General features: G+C 31.6%; 3 protein-coding genes across 4 annotated transcripts; 1 reads left to right on the forward strand and 2 right to left on the reverse strand.

The window, feature by feature from the left end:
* Window positions 1–1,764: 1,764 nt before the first annotated feature.
* LOC123664137 (ubiquitin-conjugating enzyme E2-17 kDa) lies at window positions 1,765–3,892 on the forward strand. Of its 2 annotated transcripts, XR_006744780.1 has the most exons (4): window positions 1,765–2,037; window positions 2,327–2,612; window positions 2,704–2,908; window positions 3,717–3,892. XR_006744780.1 is itself a non-coding variant. In XM_045598741.1 (3 exons), exons 1-3 carry the CDS (start codon window positions 1,994–1,996, stop codon window positions 2,827–2,829), a joined length of 456 nt encoding a protein of 151 aa, XP_045454697.1. In that variant the 5' UTR covers window positions 1,765–1,993; the 3' UTR covers window positions 2,830–3,291. The 2 variants fall into 2 exon arrangements, 1 of the variants encoding a protein (XP_045454697.1); XM_045598741.1 differs by lacking the exon at window positions 3,717–3,892 and having other exon boundaries at window positions 2,704–3,291.
* Window positions 3,883–7,492, reverse strand: LOC123664136 (RNA exonuclease 1 homolog). Its single transcript, XM_045598740.1, has one exon. The coding sequence runs from the start codon at window positions 7,335–7,337 to the stop codon at window positions 4,167–4,169; it is 3,171 nt and encodes a 1,056-aa protein (XP_045454696.1). The 5' UTR covers window positions 7,338–7,492; the 3' UTR covers window positions 3,883–4,166.
* Window positions 7,493–14,315: 6,823 nt separating this feature from the next.
* LOC123664143 (deoxyuridine 5'-triphosphate nucleotidohydrolase) lies at window positions 14,316–18,570 on the reverse strand. Its single transcript, XM_045598744.1, has 3 exons — window positions 18,295–18,570; window positions 16,313–16,449; window positions 14,316–14,585 (listed from the first exon to the last, which is right to left on the reverse strand). Exons 1-3 carry the CDS (start codon window positions 18,402–18,404, stop codon window positions 14,383–14,385), a joined length of 450 nt encoding a protein of 149 aa, XP_045454700.1. The 5' UTR covers window positions 18,405–18,570; the 3' UTR covers window positions 14,316–14,382.
* Window positions 18,571–20,480: the final 1,910 nt, after the last annotated feature.

The raw sequence follows: 20,480 nt of genomic DNA on the forward strand, positions 1-20,480 counted from the left end.
ATTTTGACGATTTTTATTTTAATCGAAAGCTGATGTTTATCATGAAGTCACATTTAAATTTCATCGAGATATGATAACAACTTTTTGAGTTATTTGAACGAAGTTCCTTACGGCAGGCTTGACATTTGGCTGGGCGACCGAACTGAAAAAAATATGATACTAAAACCGTAAGACCAATATATAACGGAAGTGGCGTAATATCAGTCACACGACTGTATAATATGACGTTTTTAAAACTAAAATATTACTAGTAAACTTTTTTTAAATTATTTATGTAATTTTATACTTTCCACAAAAATCAATAAAGACACATGTTTTTTTTTTATTTCACTTAATAGTTTGAATTATTATTATTTTGTTTGATTTATTTTATTTCACGGTATTTGTTATTTTCTAAAATACTAAATTTCCTAAATACTTTTATGTACTTAATTAAAAACCAATCGACAAAATTAAACAAATAATTGTGTTTGCTCGCAAACGAAAAAAAGCCGACTTCAATTACATCGCCGAGTAATACAACGTAGATCGCCGAAAAAATAATCTCAAAACTGGTCTTCGAGCCGGTGGGGCTGTACGCAACGCCGAGTGTCCGTGCGTTCGAAGCTATATGCCTATATAATTATTTATAGGGAGAAAAATATTATAATGGTGGGTCATCCTACATCCCCACGAATCCGTTCCGGGTTACGGACATTTTGTGACGAAGAGCTCTAATAAAGTCTAGATACTCCACCTTATTCAGACTAGAAGTCATGAACTCGCCAGGGATAAGGAGCTGTTCTCCAAATACCAACTCTGCGGACGAAAACTGCAAATCTTCTTTCCACGCCGCTCTCAAACCAAGAAGTACTACTGGAAAAGATTCAAACCAGTCTTTGCCACCATGCGTCATTAATGCAGCCTTGAGAGTACGATGAAATCTCTCGATCCGTTAGCCTTGGGATGGTACGCAGTCGTTCTTGCTAACTTCACCCCGCACAACTTTGCTACTATACACGTTTTTAAAATTATTGACGACCAATAGAACACATATAGCTTTAATTTGAAATGAAATGTTATCAAAGTTTATAGGGTCATAGAAGGAAAAAATAGTAATCTTAACCTTACCTACACAATTAATAATTTTTTGCTTACGATTAGACTAGAAGAGTAAAGGCCAATTGCACCGATCACTAAGTTCATCTCTCAAAATTTAAAATTTAGAATAAAAATCTAACAAATAAACGTAAAGGTTATTATGACACATTGTTAACAGCAACGGGCTAACGCGCTAGCTTCATGAGTTCGGACCCTGCATATGATACATATTTGTGAAGGCCAGGGTTTCTTGTTTGTTTCCAGACATCCTACTGGGAGCCCGGAGCCATTAAGTGAATCAAACATAACATAACCAGACATCTCTTATGTTTGTCCAACATTACCTATAGCTTTAGGTTTTAGGGTGTAATATAACGCTTTATAGCCTATGTTATTTCTAGAATTTTATTACTTTTAAATGATTTTTAAGCGGCTTAATAGCATAAGAGATTATGGTATGTAACAAATATATAATTATCTCTACATCAAAGCTTAAACAGAATTCCATAGCACTCATCTCGATGGAACCTCTCACATTGGGGTTGGCCAAGCATTTTAGTCAGTTTGTTAGAAAAATCCAATAAGCCAATAAAAAGTACTTGTTGCTAAAAATTTGAAATGCCACTAAGACCATAGACTATTTGACAAAATAACGTAGCCAACCTTAAGAAACGTCATGACACACTTTACAATTGACATCGCATCGCAATGATCTCAGAAGTTTTTTTAATGATTTCATGGTCATCCTGACAAACCTTTCATCTGTAGTGACGACGTCTTATTTTCCAAACAAAGAAATAAACACCGATTGAGCACATTCGGTAATATATTAAGTGAACACGAGTACATGTGAACCACCCCTTTCAATATAATTTCGTTTTGTCCGTATAGTGGTCTAAGTGTGTGAAACAAAATGTCAACCCCTGCCAGAAGACGTCTGATGAGAGACTTTAAACGGTTGGTAAATTCATCTTTAGCTGTAAATTGGTTCGTTCGAGTGTCTGTTTGTATAAAATCTGTATAATTAACAATGCTGATTCATCAACTTACATCACTGTCACCTTCATTAATTTCTATGTTGTGCCACTTTATTCAAGATCAAATTATTATTTTTTTTACTTCCCGTTTCTGATGCCATTTAAACAATAGTAAAATTACACTAAAAACTAAGAATTATATTTATCTATGAATAAAGGTTTTAATATGCATATTTCATGTTGAGTCTACTTATTTTATCTAATTACAGTTTACAAGAAGATCCCCCTACTGGTGTCTCTGGAGCTCCTACAGATAACAATATCATGATCTGGAATGCTGTGATATTTGGTCCTCACGATACTCCATTTGAGGATGGTACATTTAAATTAACCATTGAATTTACAGAAGAATACCCAAATAAGCCACCAACAGTTCGATTTGTATCTAAGATGTTCCACCCAAATGTATATGCTGATGGTGGAATTTGTTTAGACATATTACAAAATAGATGGAGTCCTACATATGACGTTTCAGCAATTTTAACTTCAATACAGGTAAAATAAACAAAAAACTTATTAATTAGGCAAGGAACTGCTTTTTACAATTTTTTTATTAGCAATAAATTCTTTTTATTTCTATTTTCAGTCTTTGTTAAGTGATCCCAATCCAAATTCACCAGCAAATTCAATGGCTGCACAACTTTATAAGGAGAATCGACGGGAATATGAAAAGCGGGTCAAAGCATGTGTAGAACAGTCCTTTATTGATTAGCATGGGATAAAATTACAAACACCATATTGTTTGAAAAATCTCTGCTGGTATTGGCTGACACCTCCATTCATTGGGACTTGTGTGTAAATTTTGAATTGTAACTATTTAATCAAAACCTGTTGTACTATCGCTTCAGATAGTTAAGATATTCATATAATTTAATGTGAATAAAAAGGTATTGTAAACATTTTTCACAGATAGAACATTACTTTAAAACTTATTAATATATTTTAATTTCTGATTGATCATATAGAAAAGTGAGTGTTGCATACTATTAACAATAGAACAGTAGTGAGTTTAAAAACATTATGTATAATGTAATTTTGTATTTCTAAGTTCATGTGATTGTTTTATATTTTTAAGTTTGGGTAAAAGGTAGCAGCAGCAAAATGTTACCAAATTTTCATTGTTTGTTTTACATGTCAAACAAAACTTATTATTATACTTTAATTTCTGCAGTCATCTTCATGTATTCACTTATTAACATGCTCTTGATATTGTCATGCATCTTTATAAAAATACATTATAGATATTTTTTTTATAACAAATAATAAAAATAGTTTTTATGTAAAATATTATCAATATTCTGTAACTGAAAGTAATAAATTCTTTTTTCAAATATGATTAATTTATTTAAGTTATTATTATTATTTTTTTTTTATTACAATTTACATGTTACTTTAGTATGCTTAGTAAATTATCATTTGTGGAATATAGTCTTTGACAATACACACAATGTAGTCCCAATGAAAATTTCATAGGATAATGTTGAAACAAATATCTTGCCTTTTTGGTAAAAACAAAAACACAAATGTTAATAGTTTCAACATTTTAAGTAGGTGTGTGTACAATGTTTGTCTTCTAGTAAATAATATTTTTGGTTTCAGATTGGTGTTTTAATTACAGTTAGTTCATAATAACATCATAGAAAAAATTTGGATTAATCCAAATCTATATTTTGTAAAAATATTGTATATATATAATTTTAAATTACCATATGAATTTTTTATATTCAATTTAGAAGATAGTTGGGATCTGCAATAAAAGTAATTCTATTAGAAAATATTTTATAATTAGCTTTTACACATTTATCCCAAATTAAAACAATTTATTGCTATCAAATCAAATAAACATTGATATAACATATAAACCAACCCTTATCAAACTGAATTACAATACAAAAAAGGCAATATATGCCTTTGGTACAAAACACATTAGTATTTACAGATGACATGATACATTGATTGGAAACCATTTAGTCAAAACAATTTAAATATCACAATTGATCAAATCAAACTATGTAAATATGTATATTATTTACTATTCAAGAATTAATATCATCTAGTCTTAAGATCTTCTTTTAATTTATACAGAATAAGTTCCATACATACAGTCGCATCTTCAGCACTGTCGTGACCATCAACAGAATTCTGAATAATTTTTTTCAAGTATTCTGATGATAGATTCCTTAACGCTCTCTTGTATGGTGGACCCATTTTATGTGGAAATAATACACTTGTATCAATAACTGTATCATGGATAAGTTTGAGTGCTTTGAAATCAGATTCTAAACTATGACCGATTAAAATAGTTTGGCTAGAGAACATAGCAAGTAAAGTTGCTTGTACTTCTAACAGTGTAGTGTTCACTTGTGACATTTGTTCTTCAGTTATACCGGAGTACCTCGTATTGTAGTCGATAATTGGATGAAGAGGTTTAATTAAAGTCTCATATACTACTTTACATGCAGAATTAATCACTGTTACTCTAGTCAAGTCTAGTCCCTGTGTTGTGTAACACATTTCACAGTCTAAGGAATATACACCGTAATCCTCCAATACAGTTTCAGGGGGTAGGGTTTTTACATAACCTTTTAAATTTTCAAAATCTACATATTCATATACATGGCTTGAAGCTATACAACAACCATCAGATGTACCATCCTGACTGCAGCATTGGTAGCGGACCTCGCCCCTAACCTTATACTTATTGTTAGGATGGTAAATACACTCTTCTTTTATAGCTGCAAATCCTTTTTTATCTACTGTGTAATCTTTTTTACACCTGCAACATGTTCTTACAAAACCTTTTGGTGGATTTTGTCTATTCTGCCCATATATTATAGCTCTTCCTTTTTCTCCACTAGCATGTGGTCTAGGAAATCCATTTTGCTTAAGTTGCTCCTCGGTTAAGATCCACTTTTTAATATTATTATATAAATTTGACCCTGTTAACTGTTTTGCATCTACCAAACTGCTTCTGTTTTTGCTTTCAATACTCCACGATCCAGTACTTGATTTATTAACTGTACCCTGTTGTCCACCTTTATGTAATGTTTGACAATCTATGCTAGATTTCTTTACACCGTTGCATTCTTGTATCTCTTTCTTTAGCCTACTTATAGCTAGTACTGCTGAATTTTTATAAATTTGCACAGTAGAACATTTCTTGCTTGTGGTTAATTCTTCATGTTGAGCTCTGGCATAAGCGTCTGTAGCTGAGATGTATATTTTTAAAGTATTATCAATCATTATATTTAAATATGTTGATCTTATATTTGCTGGTATTTTTGAACCAAGTGGTTCAAGCACACCAGGTCTGTCTATAAATTTTTCATTTGGTACATGTGCTACTCTTTGAGTTCCCTTTTTAACGGTTTGTATGGATGTACTGGTAGATGCATCTGGTTGCTTAGTAGAACTTACACTTGGAGGAATAACTTTTTTTGCAGACAACAATGTTGATGCATATGGAACATGTGCAATTCGAATTTTAGAATTAGTTTTTATTGAGTCTAATTTTGGAATCAAATTTGTAGGAATAACACTTTCAGTTGAATTTTTTGCAGCATGAAATTCTCTGACTTTCGCTAATCTTTCTGCCATAGCTTGTGCTGCATTTCCTTTAAAGTCAGGTTTTACTGGGGTTTTAGGTATTATTTTAATGTTCTTTTCAATTGTTCTTGATACTCTTTTTTTACTAGTCACCACATACTCTTCATGATCTGGTTCACTTTCTGGCTTCTCAGGCTCCTTGTTAATTTTTTTAGCTGGAACATACTCTTCAAAAATTCTTTTACATTCTTGGGCTATTGTTTCTTCGTCTGATTCAGACATATCATTTAATTCATCTTCAATGTTTTCCTCATAGATATGATTGTCTTCATTGTCAGAATTAGCCTTCTTGACAGATTTATCATGTTTTTTATGTTTTTCTCTTTTATCTTTTGACTCTTTGTGATGATTATGTGATTTGTGACTCTTGCTGTGTCTTCTACTGTCATTACTATGACTGTCATCTTTTGAATGCTTTGAAGAACTACTACTAGAATGTTTAGACCTTTTATCTCGACTTTTTTCTCTTGAATGAGATTTACTAACAGATTTTTCTCTTTTCTCTGACCTACTCTTATCTCTACTTGAACTTTTGTGGCTAGTTTTTTTGTCTGAACTCTTCTTTTTGTCTTTTAAACTACTCTTGTCACTTGATTTTTCATTGGACTTCTCCCGAGATTTTTTGTCTGATTTGCTATCTGATTTTTTTTTATCTAGCTTTCTTGTTTCAGTTTTAAGTGATTTATCTGTACTTGCATTGTCCAATTTATTCTTATTTTCCTTATACCCTTTAGAATCTTTTGGAGAAACATTTTTTATGTCTTTTTCTATTTTTTCTTCATCAAGTATTTGATCTAATATATCAAACTCTGGACCTAAGTCATCCAACCCATTAAGATCATTTGATACTTTTCTTTTTTTAGTGTTTGGTTCATCTTCATCGCTTGAAAAACAAGGAACCAATGATTTTGGTGTTGGTTGGTAAGTAACGGAAGGTAATTTACTTTTAACCTGTGCTGGTTTATACTCTAAAATTTTTTTCCTATTAACATTTCTATCTGAAGGAATGTAATTCACTTTAGAGTTCTGTGTCTCACTAACAGTGTATTCTGGTATTTCGGTTTCCAAACCCGGTAAATATTTTTCCTTTGAATCTGTGGAACCTTTTGGAGTATATGGATCTAATTGTACATTTTCTGAACCCGGAGTATATTTCACAGGTGGTAAATATGTGAAAAGTTTCGAACCATTAGTGTCTACAGGTCTTTTAGTTGGCAAACTGGCCGGCTTCCTCGGTGTGTATGGCACTGGTATATGTCTCTTCTTTTGTTCATTGCTTTCTTCTACATCAGATTCTGTACTATTTATTTTGTTAAGCTCGGCGATCGGCGTGGGGTTGTATGTAGGTTTAGATGACTGAGGTTGTAAACTATTTATATCAATGTCTGCATTAACTAGCGTCGAAGAGGTTGTGCCAGTCTCTGTTTGCTGTAGAACTTTTTGTACTGCGGCTGATACTAGTTTTTGCAGAATAGCTCCATTTTCCATGCCATCATTGCCAATGTTTTGTGGTTCTTTTTTAACATGACGAAAATGGCAATAGGGACGTTCACACAAACCGCTGTCATAAAAAGGACAATTTATTCCTTTGAAATAGCCCGTTGATGGTAGCATTGCAAAATTATTTAGTTATTTCATTCAATAAACCTAAATAACTACGAGAACTCAAATAACCACAACTGAAAACATACATAATATCAGTTTGATTATTTTACCAGGCACCACAGATTAGTATATATGTAGCTAGCTACCAGGCACAGAGTACGTAGACCAAAGAGTATATAAGGTACGTGCTACATTCCTATTTTCTACGAAGTAACCTACCCCACCCCAGCCTGCAAAATAATGATATTTGTAATAAAAAAAATACTAATTGATAGATTTTGAATTGCTCAATTCAACTACGTTGTCCTTTTAAATTGCTCACCTCAAATTATATAATTAAAAATCAAAATTTAAAAACAAAAAACAAATATTTTCAAACTCCTATATCTTTCGATGTATACAATATTTTAAATTGCTCAAAGTGTTAAAAAACTGCTCAAGTTGCATTTATAATTGCTCAAGTATAGTTTGGAACAGATCCACTTCCCTTAATTTTTAAATAAATATAAATAGTTTGAACAAATAAAATATTGATATTTGTAAAAAAATAAATACTAATCGATACATTTTCAATAGCTCAATTCGACTACGTTGTCCTTTTAAATTGCTCACCTCAAATTATTTAATTACAAATCAAAAAAGTCGTTGAAAAATATTCTTTTATCAATATTTTCAAACTCCTGTATCTTTTGATGTATACAATATTTTAAATTGCTCAACGTGTTAAAACCCTGCTGAAGTTGCATTTATAATTGCTCAAGTACAGATTTGAACAGCTCCACTTTCCTTAATTTTTAAATAAATATATAAAGTTGGAACAAATTTAACGTTTATATCGATAAAGTGAGCGCTGCAGATGCGCATAGACAATGATGGGAAGCCAAAAAAATTGCGGATATTCGTAATAAAAAGATGCTAATCGTTCGATTTTCAATAGCTCAATTCAACTACGTTGGCCTTTTAAATTGCTCACTTCAAATTATTTAGTTAAAAATCAAAAAAGTCGTTGAAAAAATTCATTTATCAATATTTTCAAACTCCTATATCTTTTGATGTATACAATATTTTAAATTGCTCAACGTGTTAAAACCCTGCTGAAGTTGCATTTATAATTGCTCAAGTAGAGTTTTGAACAGCTCCGCTTTCCTTAATTTTTAAATAAATATAAATAGTTTGAACAAATTTATCGTTTATATCATAAGACAGGTGTACGCTGCGCGTGCGCATAGACAATGATGCGAAGTAGACATGTGTAAGTAATGCAATTGATACATTACGCGTGATATTACTCGAACATGAAATATGGCATCACACATTACGCGACGAAATGAAGTATTACACATCACACTTGACATTACGCGCTCTGTTCGGTCGGAATGTTGGATTTCTTATCTATTTGCTCTGTCTAACTTCACTTACTGAGTGAGACACGGTGATGCGCGGCGCACTTTTGCAACCAGTCATAACCTCACTCTCTAGCTCTACATTATTTTCGTTAGTATGAGTGAGAGCGAGCTACTGAGCCGTGGCGAGTTTCCGTCATTTTTTTAAGTGAAATATGAATCGTATTTAAGAATGCTAAGGCATATTATAACACAACACTGTACGTAATACTTTTTAATAATGCGTTACGCACTTGACTACCGCTAAAATTCGAGTTCAAATTTCTGCTTTTGCATTTATTAAAATGTTTTGTTTGTTTATGTTGCTTGTGAAAATAAAATTATAAATGAAGTATTGACATAAAAAAAGTAATCATTGTATGTATATAAAGTTGATTTTTAAATACGCCAGTATTCATGGTCATTAGTTTATTCCTAACTTATATTATAAACTAGCTGCGTCCCGCGGTTTTACTCGCGTAGTTCCCGTTCCTCTGATGATTCCGGGTTATAAAGTAGCCTAAGGCTCTCCAAGGTCTGTTTTATCTGTATACCAAAATTTGACAAATTCGGTTCAGCCGTTTTGACGTGAAAGGACGAACAAACAAACACACATTTATAATATTAGTAGGGATGCGAAAGTAACTCTTATCTACCTTTTACGTTTTCTGATTTTGATGAAATTTGGTATAGTGATCGATGGGACATCCGAAGAGGATCAATAATCACATGGGGACCGAAACTAAACGGGTAAAATCGCGGATCACGGCTAGTATAAATTTAGTTGTCCATGTGTATTACCAGTCCTAAGCCTGGAATAAATATCCCAATTTTCTTTGGGGTTTACTTAAGTATGAAGGAAAACCAACGTTTTTTACAAATCAAAGCTAATTTTAGAATAAACTTTTAGAAAACCAAACAAAAAAAAACAAAACAAATATAATGAATTTTTAGCCAGTTTCCATCTCCCATTTACCATTTTTATGCTAAAGTGATGTTTGGTCTGCTATGTAGAACACCGAACACCGTACACTTAAACATACTATAAGTAATAAATCTCATGGAATGTTTGGTGTGATGACAATTACGTGATATATAGCATTTCATAAGAAATATCTCACGCCGAACAGTACACATTTCGGGTAATGTTCGGTGTGATGGTGTGATGCCATATTACTCAGTACGAAATGTAATGTAATATTACATTACATTTTGAAGCACTGTTTTGCGCAAGTCTAATGCGAAGCAAAAAAATTGCGGATGTTCGTAATAAAAAGATGCTAATCGTTCGATTTTCAATAGCTCAATTCAACTACGTTGTCCTTTTAAATTGCTCACCTCAAATTATTTAATTAAAAATCAAAAAAGTCGTTGAAAAATATTCTTTTACCAATATTTTCAAACTCCTATATCTTTTGATGTATACAATATTTTAAATTGCTCAAAGTGTTAAAAAACTGCTCATGTTGCATTTATAATTGCTCAAGTATAGTTTGGAATAGACCCACTTCCCTTAATTTTTAAATAAATATAAATAGTTTGAACAAATAAAATAATGATATTTGTAAAAAAAAAAAATACTAATCGATAGATTTTCAATAGTTCAATTCATCTACGTTGTTATTTTAAACTGCTCACCTTAAACTGTTCAATTAAAAATCAATAAAGTCGTTGAAAAAAAATCATTTATCAATATTTTCAAACTCCTATATCTTTTGATGTATACAATATTTTAAATTGCTCAACGTGTTAAAGAATTGCTCAAGTTGCATTTATAATTGCTCAAGTACAGTTTTGAACAGATCCACTTCCCTTAATTTTTAAATAAATATAAATAGTTTGAACAAATAAAATAATGATATTGTAAAAAAAAAAAAAAAATGCAACTTGATATAAATGCAACTTGAGCAGGGTTTTAACACGTTGAGCAATTTAAAATATTGTATACACCAAAAGATATAGGAGTTTGAAAATATTGATAAATGAATTTTTTCAACGACTTTTTTGATTTGTAATTAAATAATTTGAGGTGAGCAATTTAAAAGGACAACGTAGTTGAATTGAGCTATTGAAAATCGAACGATTAGCATCTTTTTATTACGAACATCCGCAATTTTTTTGCTTCGCATCATTGTCTATGCGCACGCGCAGCGTACACCTGTCTTATGATATAAACGATAAATTTGTTCAAACTATTTATATTTATTTAAAAATTAAGGAAAGCGGAGCTGTTCAAAACTGTATTTGAGCAATTATTAATGCAACTTCAGCAGGGTTTTAACACGTTGAGCAATTTAAAATATTGTATACATCAAAAGATATAGGAGTTTGAAAATATTAATAAATGAATTTTTTCAACGACTTTTTTGATTTATAATTAAATAATTTGAGGTGAGCAATTTAAAAGGATAACGTTGTTGAATTGAGCTATTGAAAATGTATCGATTAGTATTTTTTTTTTACAAATATCATTATTTTATTTGTTCAAACAATTTATATATATTTAAAAATTAAGGAAAGTGGAGCTGTTCAAATCTGTACTTGAGCAATTATAAATGCAACTTCAGCAGGGTTTTAACACGTTGAGCAATTTAAAATATTGTATACATCAAAAGATATAGGAGTTTGAAAATATTGATAAATGAATTTTTTCAACGACTTTTTTGATTTTTAACTAAATAATTTGAAGTGAGCAATTTAAAAGGCCAACGTAGTTGAATTGAGCTATTGAAAATCGAACGATTAGCATCTTTTTATTACGAATATCCGCAATTTTTTTGGCTTCCCATCATTGTCTATGCGCATCTGCAGCGCTCACTTTATCGATATAAACGTTAAATTTGTTCCAACTTTATATATTTATTTAAAAATTAAGGAAAGTGGAGCTGTTCAAATCTGTACTTGAGCAATTATAAATGCAACTTCAGCAGGGTTTTAACACGTTGAGCAATTTAAAATATTGTATACATCAAAAGATATAGGAGTTTGAAAATATTAATAAATGAATTTTTTCAACGACTTTTTTGATTTATAATTAAATAATTTGAGGTGAGCAATTTAAAAGGATAACGTTGTTGAATTGAGCTATTGAAAATGTATCGATTAGTATTTTTTTTTTTACAAATATCATTATTTTATTTGTTCAAACAATTTATATATATTTAAAAATTAAGGAAAGTGGAGCTGTTCAAATCTGTACTTGAGCAATTATAAATGCAACTTCAGCAGGGTTTTAACACGTTGAGCAATTTAAAATATTGTATACATCAAAAGATATAGGAGTTTGAAAATATTGATAAATGAATTTTTTCAACGACTTTTTTGATTTTTAACTAAATAATTTGAAGTGAGCAATTTAAAAGGCCAACGTAGTTGAATTGAGCTATTGAAAATCGAACGATTAGCATCTTTTTATTACGAATATCCGCAATTTTTTTGGCTTCCCATCATTGTCTATGCGCATCTGCAGCGCTCACTTTATCGATATAAACGTTAAATTTGTTCCAACTTTATATATTTATTTAAAAATTAAGGAAAGTGGAGCTGTTCAAATCTGTACTTGAGCAATTATAAATGCAACTTCAGCAGGGTTTTAACACGTTGAGCAATTTAAAATATTGTATAAATCAAAAGATACAGGAGTTTGAAAATATTGATAAAAGAATATTTTTCAACGACTTTTTTGATTTGTAATTAAATAATTTGAGGTGAGCAATTTAAAAGGACAACGTAGTCGAATTGAGCTATTGAAAATGTATCGATTAGTATTTTTTTTTCTTACAAATATCAATATTTTATTTGTTCAAACTATTTATATTTATTTAAAAATTAAGGGAAGTGGATCTGTTCCAAACTATACTTGAGCAATTATAAATGCAACTTGAGCAGTTTTTTAACACTTTGAGCAATTTAAAATATTGTATACATCGAAAGATATAGGAGTTTGAAAATATTTGTTTTTTTTTTTAAATTTTGATTTTTAATTATATAATTTGAGGTGAGCAATTTAAAAGGACAACGTAGTTGAATTGAGCAATTCAAAATCTATCAATTAATATTTTTCTTATTACAAATATCATTATTTTGCAGGCTGGGGTGGGGTAGGTTACGAAGTACCTATTAAATCTCCGGTCGGAAGTCAGCCTCGAGCAATAATAGACACGGATAATAGATAATAAATAACTACTAAAAATTATCGGTATATTAACTTGAGGCAAAAGGTAATTTTTGTAAAAATACGTAAAAATATTATAAAATCGTACAAATATTAACTGCTATATAACAACAAACAAGTTAACAATATAACACTTAAAAATTTTCAATCTCAAAAATTATTTCATGTAAAAAATTCTTTTTGAAAATATATTGGGTATAATCACAGACACAGAAATAAACTTAAAATATTGTTTAGAATAATTCTTATAATTATAATTTTGCCCTTGCCAAGTGAATTTTCGAAAATAAATTTTGTTCTCGATATTTTCTTTGTTACGAGTCACGTCGTAGTTAATACTTAATGTGACAAGGTTCAAGCGTAGAAGTTGGTACAAAGTGTATTATAACTTACTACGTTCTGGAGTTATGGTACTCGGTCGTTCCGACACGACAATATTACTGGGCGGATGTGAACTAACCAAAATAGTTTATCAAATTGAAACTTATTCACTCAGCATTACCTTTGGTTTTTCTTTGTCTCTACCAAGATACATCTCGTGTTATCCGTATAAATCAAAATGTTACTTTACGTTTGGTTTCTTCAACTCTTTTAATCTATTTGTCTCTGTTTTTGGTACCATAACTTACAAACATAAATAAGAAGGTTGGTAAGAAATTGAAACAAACTTAATATCATTTTTGTTTTAGGCGGTTTATAGTAGATTTTTAACTTAAATCATGTCATGGTTATATTTATTGCAAAATTTACATTTCTCAATACAACTTAATTACTTGTTCCTTAGAAAATGATATCCTCAAAAACGTTTTATCAATATGGAGATATTTTTAAAAAATTTATATTTGTTCCCATTGACTTTGCACGGATTGTCAAAACTCGTGACAGATGCGCTTGATAAAATAGCAAGTTGCTTAGAATATTTGTATCCAGACTTCGGTGTTTAATTAGTGAAAAAATGTTAAAAGAAGTTGTAAAAGACTATGCTCAGTACTTAGAATTAGATCTGTGCAATGAGTTTCAAACGGTTCAAAATGTGATAGACAATATGATTACCAGGCTTGAAGAATTAACAAGTGTTTTACAAATGATAAAATTAATAAACAAGGATTGTAGTATTGCTATCACTGAAGATATATGTCGATACCGTAACGAAGTGACAATGCTTTCAAAAAAAATATTTACGTTAAGTGAAATAATTTCAAAGTTGCATCAAAATGTAGACGTGCTTGAAAAGAGAGTGGAAAAAGCTGAATTGGATTTCGGAGTCCAAAATGACAACAAACTTAAAAGTTTATTAAAACCATTTCTTAAAAGAAATAGCTCTCAACCTGCCAGTCCATCTATAGCTGTTCAGGATACGTTTGTTTTTTCTAGTGTATTGGATAAATTTGAAGACAGTGATGCAAAGTGATGAAATAAAAATTGTATAAAGATTTTTGAGATACTTTTATTAAAAACCTTAATTACATAATTTTATAACATTAAAGAGATGTTTTATTTATTGGGTTCCTGTAGAGCCAAATCCATCATTTGCCCTTTTGGTTTCGGTTAAACTATCAACCTCTAGTAATTCTGGGTAATAAATTACTTCACAAATTAGTTGAGCAATTCTATCACCTTTTTTAACTACAAAGTCTTGATCAGAGTGATTGAATAGCACTATACCAACATTTCCTCTGTAATCTTCATCTATGACACCCGCTGAAAAAGAAAATACAAATTGAACATAGAAATTTTATTTACATATTATATAGTTACTATTTTCTTTACATTACCTAATAAATGTCATGTATGTTTAAAAATTTTCAAAGGTAGTTCAAGCAGCACAAAACATAAATAAAGACACAAATATAGGATATTCGACTGATCACTTAATGATCAATTGAATTTCAAAATGGGCCAGGATTTTTTTGTTTAGTCAAACTTCTTTACGTGCGCTTGACTTGGGGAGTAAGCTGGTGAATGTGTGACAAGAGCTTTACGAAAAGTTTGACCGGGTGAAGCAAACGGAAATTGAGAGGGAGATATAAGTTGGATGGAGCTAAAGAAAGTTTACTTCAGTCGTGTGGTCTAAAGCACTCGTTTTTTTCATGTAAAACGTGATTGGATGCATAGGAGTCGAACACTATATATCACTGGTGAGTGAGGATTTGCTAAATGATATGCTATTATTATTTTACGCTTACGCTTCAGCCTATAATATCCCACCATTAGGCATAGGCCTCTTTCGCCATGTAGGAGAACAATCAGAGCTTAATCCACCGTGTTACTACAATGCAGGTTGGCAGATATATTTCCTACAATGAGTAACGATGGCTATCAAGTGTACATATTAACAACAGGGACTAACAGCTTGACATGCTCTCCAAGAAACGGTGGGGAGACCCACAAGGACTAACAACCAGACTGGAAATAAATATTTGCATTAACACATATCCAGCCTCCTATCCTCTGAGCGGGAATCGAATCTGCAACCGTCGTTGTTTAGGCACCGCCAACACGGCACACGCACAAATAGACCAGATTGGTCGGTATTATTATTTAATCAGTACTTATTATAAAATAAAAAATGTTTATTTAGAAAAATGTTTACATAACATGATATCGTTGTTGGGACATCCTTTTAAGTCAGTGTTTTACCCTTGTCTGGATGTCCCGAATAACTTACGACTTATTGATATTTGACACTGCATTGGCGCAATGGTCACAGCTATGGATTGTGCCTGTAGCGCTGGCGGTTGCAGGTTCGATCCCCGCACATGAAAAACATTTGTATTGGCCATACAGGTGTTTGCCGTGGTCTGGGTGTTTGTGCAGTCCTTGTGGGTCTCCCCACCGTGCCTCGGAGAGCACGTTAAGCCGTCGGTCCCGGTTGTTATCATGTACACCTGATAGCGATCGTTACTGATAGTAGGGAATATATTCACCAACCCGCATTGGAGCAGCGTGGTGGATTAAGCTCTTATCCTTCCCGTACATGGTGAAAGAGGGCTATGCCCAGTAGTGGGATAATACAGGCTGAAGCGTACTTATTGGTATATAGTGTCATCTCACGGTTTCACCACGTAATTTATGATGGCAAAGATTATGAAGATAAAGGGTTTGTGTTATGTACCTCTTAGTAAGCTAGTTCTTACCAATTTTCATTACTCTGAAAAAACAACAAACATCCATCCATTCACTCTCACAAACTAGCATTTATATTATCTCTACTGTCATAAAGCTGAAGAGCTTGTTTTTTGTTTGCACGCACTTATCACAGGAACTACTGGTTCAAATTGAAAAATGATTATTGCATTGGATAGTCCATTAACTAAAGAAGGCTATATAATATTTAACTATGGTTTTTTTTTTTCTCAAATTAATGCACGAGAAACCAGGGGCACAATTGGTTGGTAGGATAAAAGTTTCATATTATTTAAACTCACCACCAACATCAATAAAGTTTTTGACTGCCAATCCAGATCTGGGAGCCACTCTACCATAACACCCATGAGGCAGTTCAATTTGTAAATCTGTTTTTACTAATTCTTTGCCTCTTGCAGGTACTATATATTCATAGGCACTAAAAAATAATTAATTTTTAATAAACATAGACATATTTTCACAAAATGTTCTAAATTCATCAAAAATAATAACAAATAATTAATTCTATATCTTATTTTTTATAAATTTAAATTACATAATACTTTATTACAAACAATCTTTAAAATCACATAAAAATACAAATATAAACTTAACAGGGTAAAGAGGCAGACTTATGACTCATATTGATTTCTTACTGATAATCCTTATCTATAAGAGAAACATTGGCAGTGTGACAGGTACATGATACTATTTAAAATGTAAGCCCATTAAATACATAAAATATAAAAGTAATAATTTATGCAACATATGGTATATGTAGCAAATAAAATATATTTAACATATACATAATATACATCTTTTTGGTTTTGTCTTTGTTCATTATGAGATTTGTTTGACTCTATATTATATAAATAAAAATAAATTGTTTGTTGTTCATATACTAAAACTCAAGATGGTTTGACTGATTTGACCAATTTTGGTTTTGAAATATTTTTAATTTTGAGGAAAGTAATAAAGCTTCAAACATTTTAATTATTGTATTCTTAACTGTCCTAAACTCCTCCACCCCTTATATGGCATTCTCCTTGTGATATCTCATCCTACAAATATTCAATATTTGTTAATGTTGGTGTAACAGTTTTATTGTTCTATTTTCCTAATTCTCAGTTCTTATTGGTTAGCTAAAAAATAAAAAAAAACTTAAGGACTGAACTAGGTAAAATTAAATTTAAGTTAATATTAATTTAAAATTAAATTAAACTGGTTAGTCGCTCTGTCGGCATACAGCGTTTTACCTATTGATGTGTGACAATTATTACATAATTGATAAGTGTTTTGATAATAAAATGATGTACTTCAACATTAAGTCAAATGTATTATGCACCTAGTTACGAGTACCTACCGATAATGTTGACAATACTGATGCACGGTAAATCTTGAATGAGTTTATGTGGCATCTTATTATTAGTAATGGTATTTTTTATATTATTACATGTATCTTAATAAGTAAATAATTAATAAGAATAAATAATATGCTTTATTGAAACACATTAGAGTCGTTCTAAGTTAAGGCCTAACAATGAGGCTTAATATTATGTCTGTCTTTAAAACATAGCTGAGAATATTATCTCAACCACTCTGATTAATATATATTTCATCTTTTCCATACTGCGTGTATGTGATATTAGCAGGATTAACTATGCGTAATACTATTTAATTAATTGTATATCTTAAAAGTTCCTCAATTCTTATATCATCATCATCATCACTTCAACCTATCACAGTCCACTGCTGGACATAGGCCTCCACAAGTTCCCCCCAGAAATGGCGTGAACTCATGTATGTTTGGTGACTACCACGCTGCGCGGGCGAGTTAGTCTTCGATCTGTGTATTTCAAAACCAGCAGTTGGATGGTTATCTCGTCATCGGTTAGCTTAATAAGTTCCAAGTTGGTAGTGGAACTGTGTTATTGCTTAGTCACCTCTTACGACCCCCAGGGGAAGAGAAGGTGTGGCTATATTCTTTACTGCCAGCGACGCAGCAACTTATATACACATAGGCAATACAAAGAAGTTTTGTGCTATACTAATAGACTTATTTAGATCCTTAAATGGATGAAGGATTGCGGTCTGCAAGACTAAAATAATGTGTATCAACCGAACTAGAGCAATTCACCTATTTTATCTTGGCTGTCAGTCTGGATATCTGGAGAATCTAGATGACGTGAATGTGAAAAGACAGAGTAAGACCGTGATTAAAGTTTAGACAAAATAAAACGAATACGACTAACGAACATATATATTATATCGGTAGTAAAATTACCTTTTTAAATCAAACCCAGCAGCACGTTCAGAACCCTTTACTGGTGCAAACGCATTTTCAGTAAGACGTGTGAATTTCAATAGTGTTTTTAAATCCTTTTGAACCGGCATGGTTTCTTATTTGTTCCACAAAGGCTTAACTAAACTTTAATAAGTAACCAGCAAATAACACGACTGACGACGCAAAAGACAAACTGACAAATGACTGACAAAATTTTCGTTAAAATAGCGCCAAAAGCGGACTTGGACTGTCAAATATATCAAATACCTATATTTTTTTTTTATGGACTGCTCTTTACCGTGGCTCCACACATGGCTATTTGTGTTTGCGTATTTGCCATATTTGACAAATAACTTCCATGTGTGGAGAGTGTATTTGCCAAATTTATTGCCGTATTAACCTATTTGGCAAATATGGCCAATAACAAATACGGCTTACCGAACTTCTGTCGGTTTTGCAAGGCACATCAAAGGCCAATATCAAAAAATATGTTTAATTTTTTGATATTTGGCTCCATGTGTAAACGGTCGTATCGTCTATTTGCCCGTACGTCAAATATTTTTTCAAAAACAACAAATACTGAAGAGCAAACACAAATAGCCATGTGTGGAGCCACCTTTATAGTACATTGCCAATAAATGTTCCCGTCATGGATCAAGTGTTCCCGTGGCTCCACACATGGCTATTTGTGTTTGCGTATTTGCCTATTTGACAAATAACTTCCATGTGTGGAGTGTGTATTTGCCAAATTTATTGCCGTATTTGCCTATTTGGCAAATATGGCCAATAACAAATACGGCTTACCGAACTTCTGTTGGTTTTGCAAGGCACATCAAAGACCAATATCAAAAAATATGTTTAATTTTTTGATATTTGGCTCCATGTGTAGACGGTCGTATCGTCTATTTGCCCGTACGTCAAATATTTTGTCAAAAACAAGAAATACTGAACAGCAAACACAAATAGCCATGTGTGGAGCCACCTTTCAAAAATTGAGGATAACGGAGAAGGGGAATTTATGACAGGATTCAGAACAGAAGAGGAAGAAACAAAATAATATATTTTACGATGAAAGGGAAAATAAAAAAACAAATATGGGATATAATATTAAATGTCTATATTATTAAGAAATATATAATCCAATACAATTTCATATATATCATATTTATTTCGTTTAAAATATTAGTAGAAATATGAGAAATATATACAGACACAATACATATGTTATGTACACTTATAGCTAAAATAGAAAGTTCAGAACTAGGTAAGAAATATTAATTAAATTAAAAGGAAAGTTTATCTCAATGAGAAAGGCTACTCCGCCAAAACCATCTAGCCTATCTTCTCTAATGGTATTATAATTTCGAAACCTAAGATTATTACTTGGCCTAAGCAAAGTTTCTGAGATAGAAAATAAAAAAGGTTTATGATTATTTAACAAATCAATTATATCGTTTTTTTTTTTTTTATTAATTACACTTCTGGCGTTCCACTGTATTATTATCTCGGAACTGTTCATTTTGAATTATATTTATGATACACTGTATTAAAGGGGCAACGATGGACGGTAAACTTTTGTTGTTTTGAATAATATTTTCTTCTTTAGTAACTTCTGAATAAGATTTATATGACGTTGGTATCTCTTTATTGGCATCTGCATATGATACACCCTGTTCAGCTTGTTTCTTGTTATGTAATTTAATAGATTTTTGCCTATTGAATTCAGGGCACGCTTTACTATTTGCCATATGGTTGCCGGAACATAAATAGCAAAAATAATTATCTTCATTGGCATTGCATGATTCTGATGTGTGCTCCTGACCACACTTATTTTTCTCTATGGAACTCCTCTAAAACAAGTATCTGAGTTCAAATACCTTGGCGATATTGTGAATGAACGCCTGGATGATAGTGATATCGAGCGCGAGCGCAGAACTTTGTCAGTTAGGTAGAGGTAATATGTTGGCCCGTAGATTTGCTCGTTGTACATCACAAGTAAAAGTAATTTTATTTAAAGCCTTTTGCCAGTCTTTTTACACGTGTAGTCTATGGGACAATTACACTCGGCGAGCATATAGTGCTCTGCGTGTACAGTACAACATGCGTCTCGTATAGATGATTTCTATGCGATCATACGCAAGCGGACCGCGTCCGCAATGCGCAGACTAATGAACAGCTCCAATAAC

This window comes from Melitaea cinxia, chromosome 21, assembly GCF_905220565.1.
Source record: "Melitaea cinxia chromosome 21, ilMelCinx1.1, whole genome shotgun sequence".
NCBI classification, from domain to species: domain Eukaryota; kingdom Metazoa; phylum Arthropoda; class Insecta; order Lepidoptera; family Nymphalidae; genus Melitaea; species Melitaea cinxia.

Excerpts from the sequence above, each read along its gene's own strand:
- LOC123664137 (XM_045598741.1), top strand. The coding sequence starts at position 1,994 with ATGTCAACCCCTGCCAGAAGACGTCTGATGAGAGACTTTAAACG. Across the intron at positions 2,038-2,326 it reads CTGATGAGAGACTTTAAACG|TTTACAAGAAGATCCCCCTA; the intron begins GTTGGTAAATTC and ends ATCTAATTACAG. Across the intron at positions 2,613-2,703 it reads CAATTTTAACTTCAATACAG|TCTTTGTTAAGTGATCCCAA; the intron begins GTAAAATAAACA and ends TTCTATTTTCAG.
- LOC123664136 (XM_045598740.1), bottom strand. The coding sequence starts at position 7,337 with ATGCTACCATCAACGGGCTATTTCAAAGGAATAAATTGTCCTTTTTAT.
- LOC123664143 (XM_045598744.1), bottom strand. The coding sequence starts at position 18,404 with ATGCCGGTTCAAAAGGATTTAAAAACACTATTGAAATTCACACGTCTT. Across the intron at positions 16,450-18,294 it reads GCTGGGTTTGATTTAAAAAG|TGCCTATGAATATATAGTAC; the intron begins GTAATTTTACTA and ends ATTATTTTTTAG. Across the intron at positions 14,586-16,312 it reads AAACTTTATTGATGTTGGTG|CGGGTGTCATAGATGAAGAT; the intron begins GTGAGTTTAAAT and ends TTTCTTTTTCAG.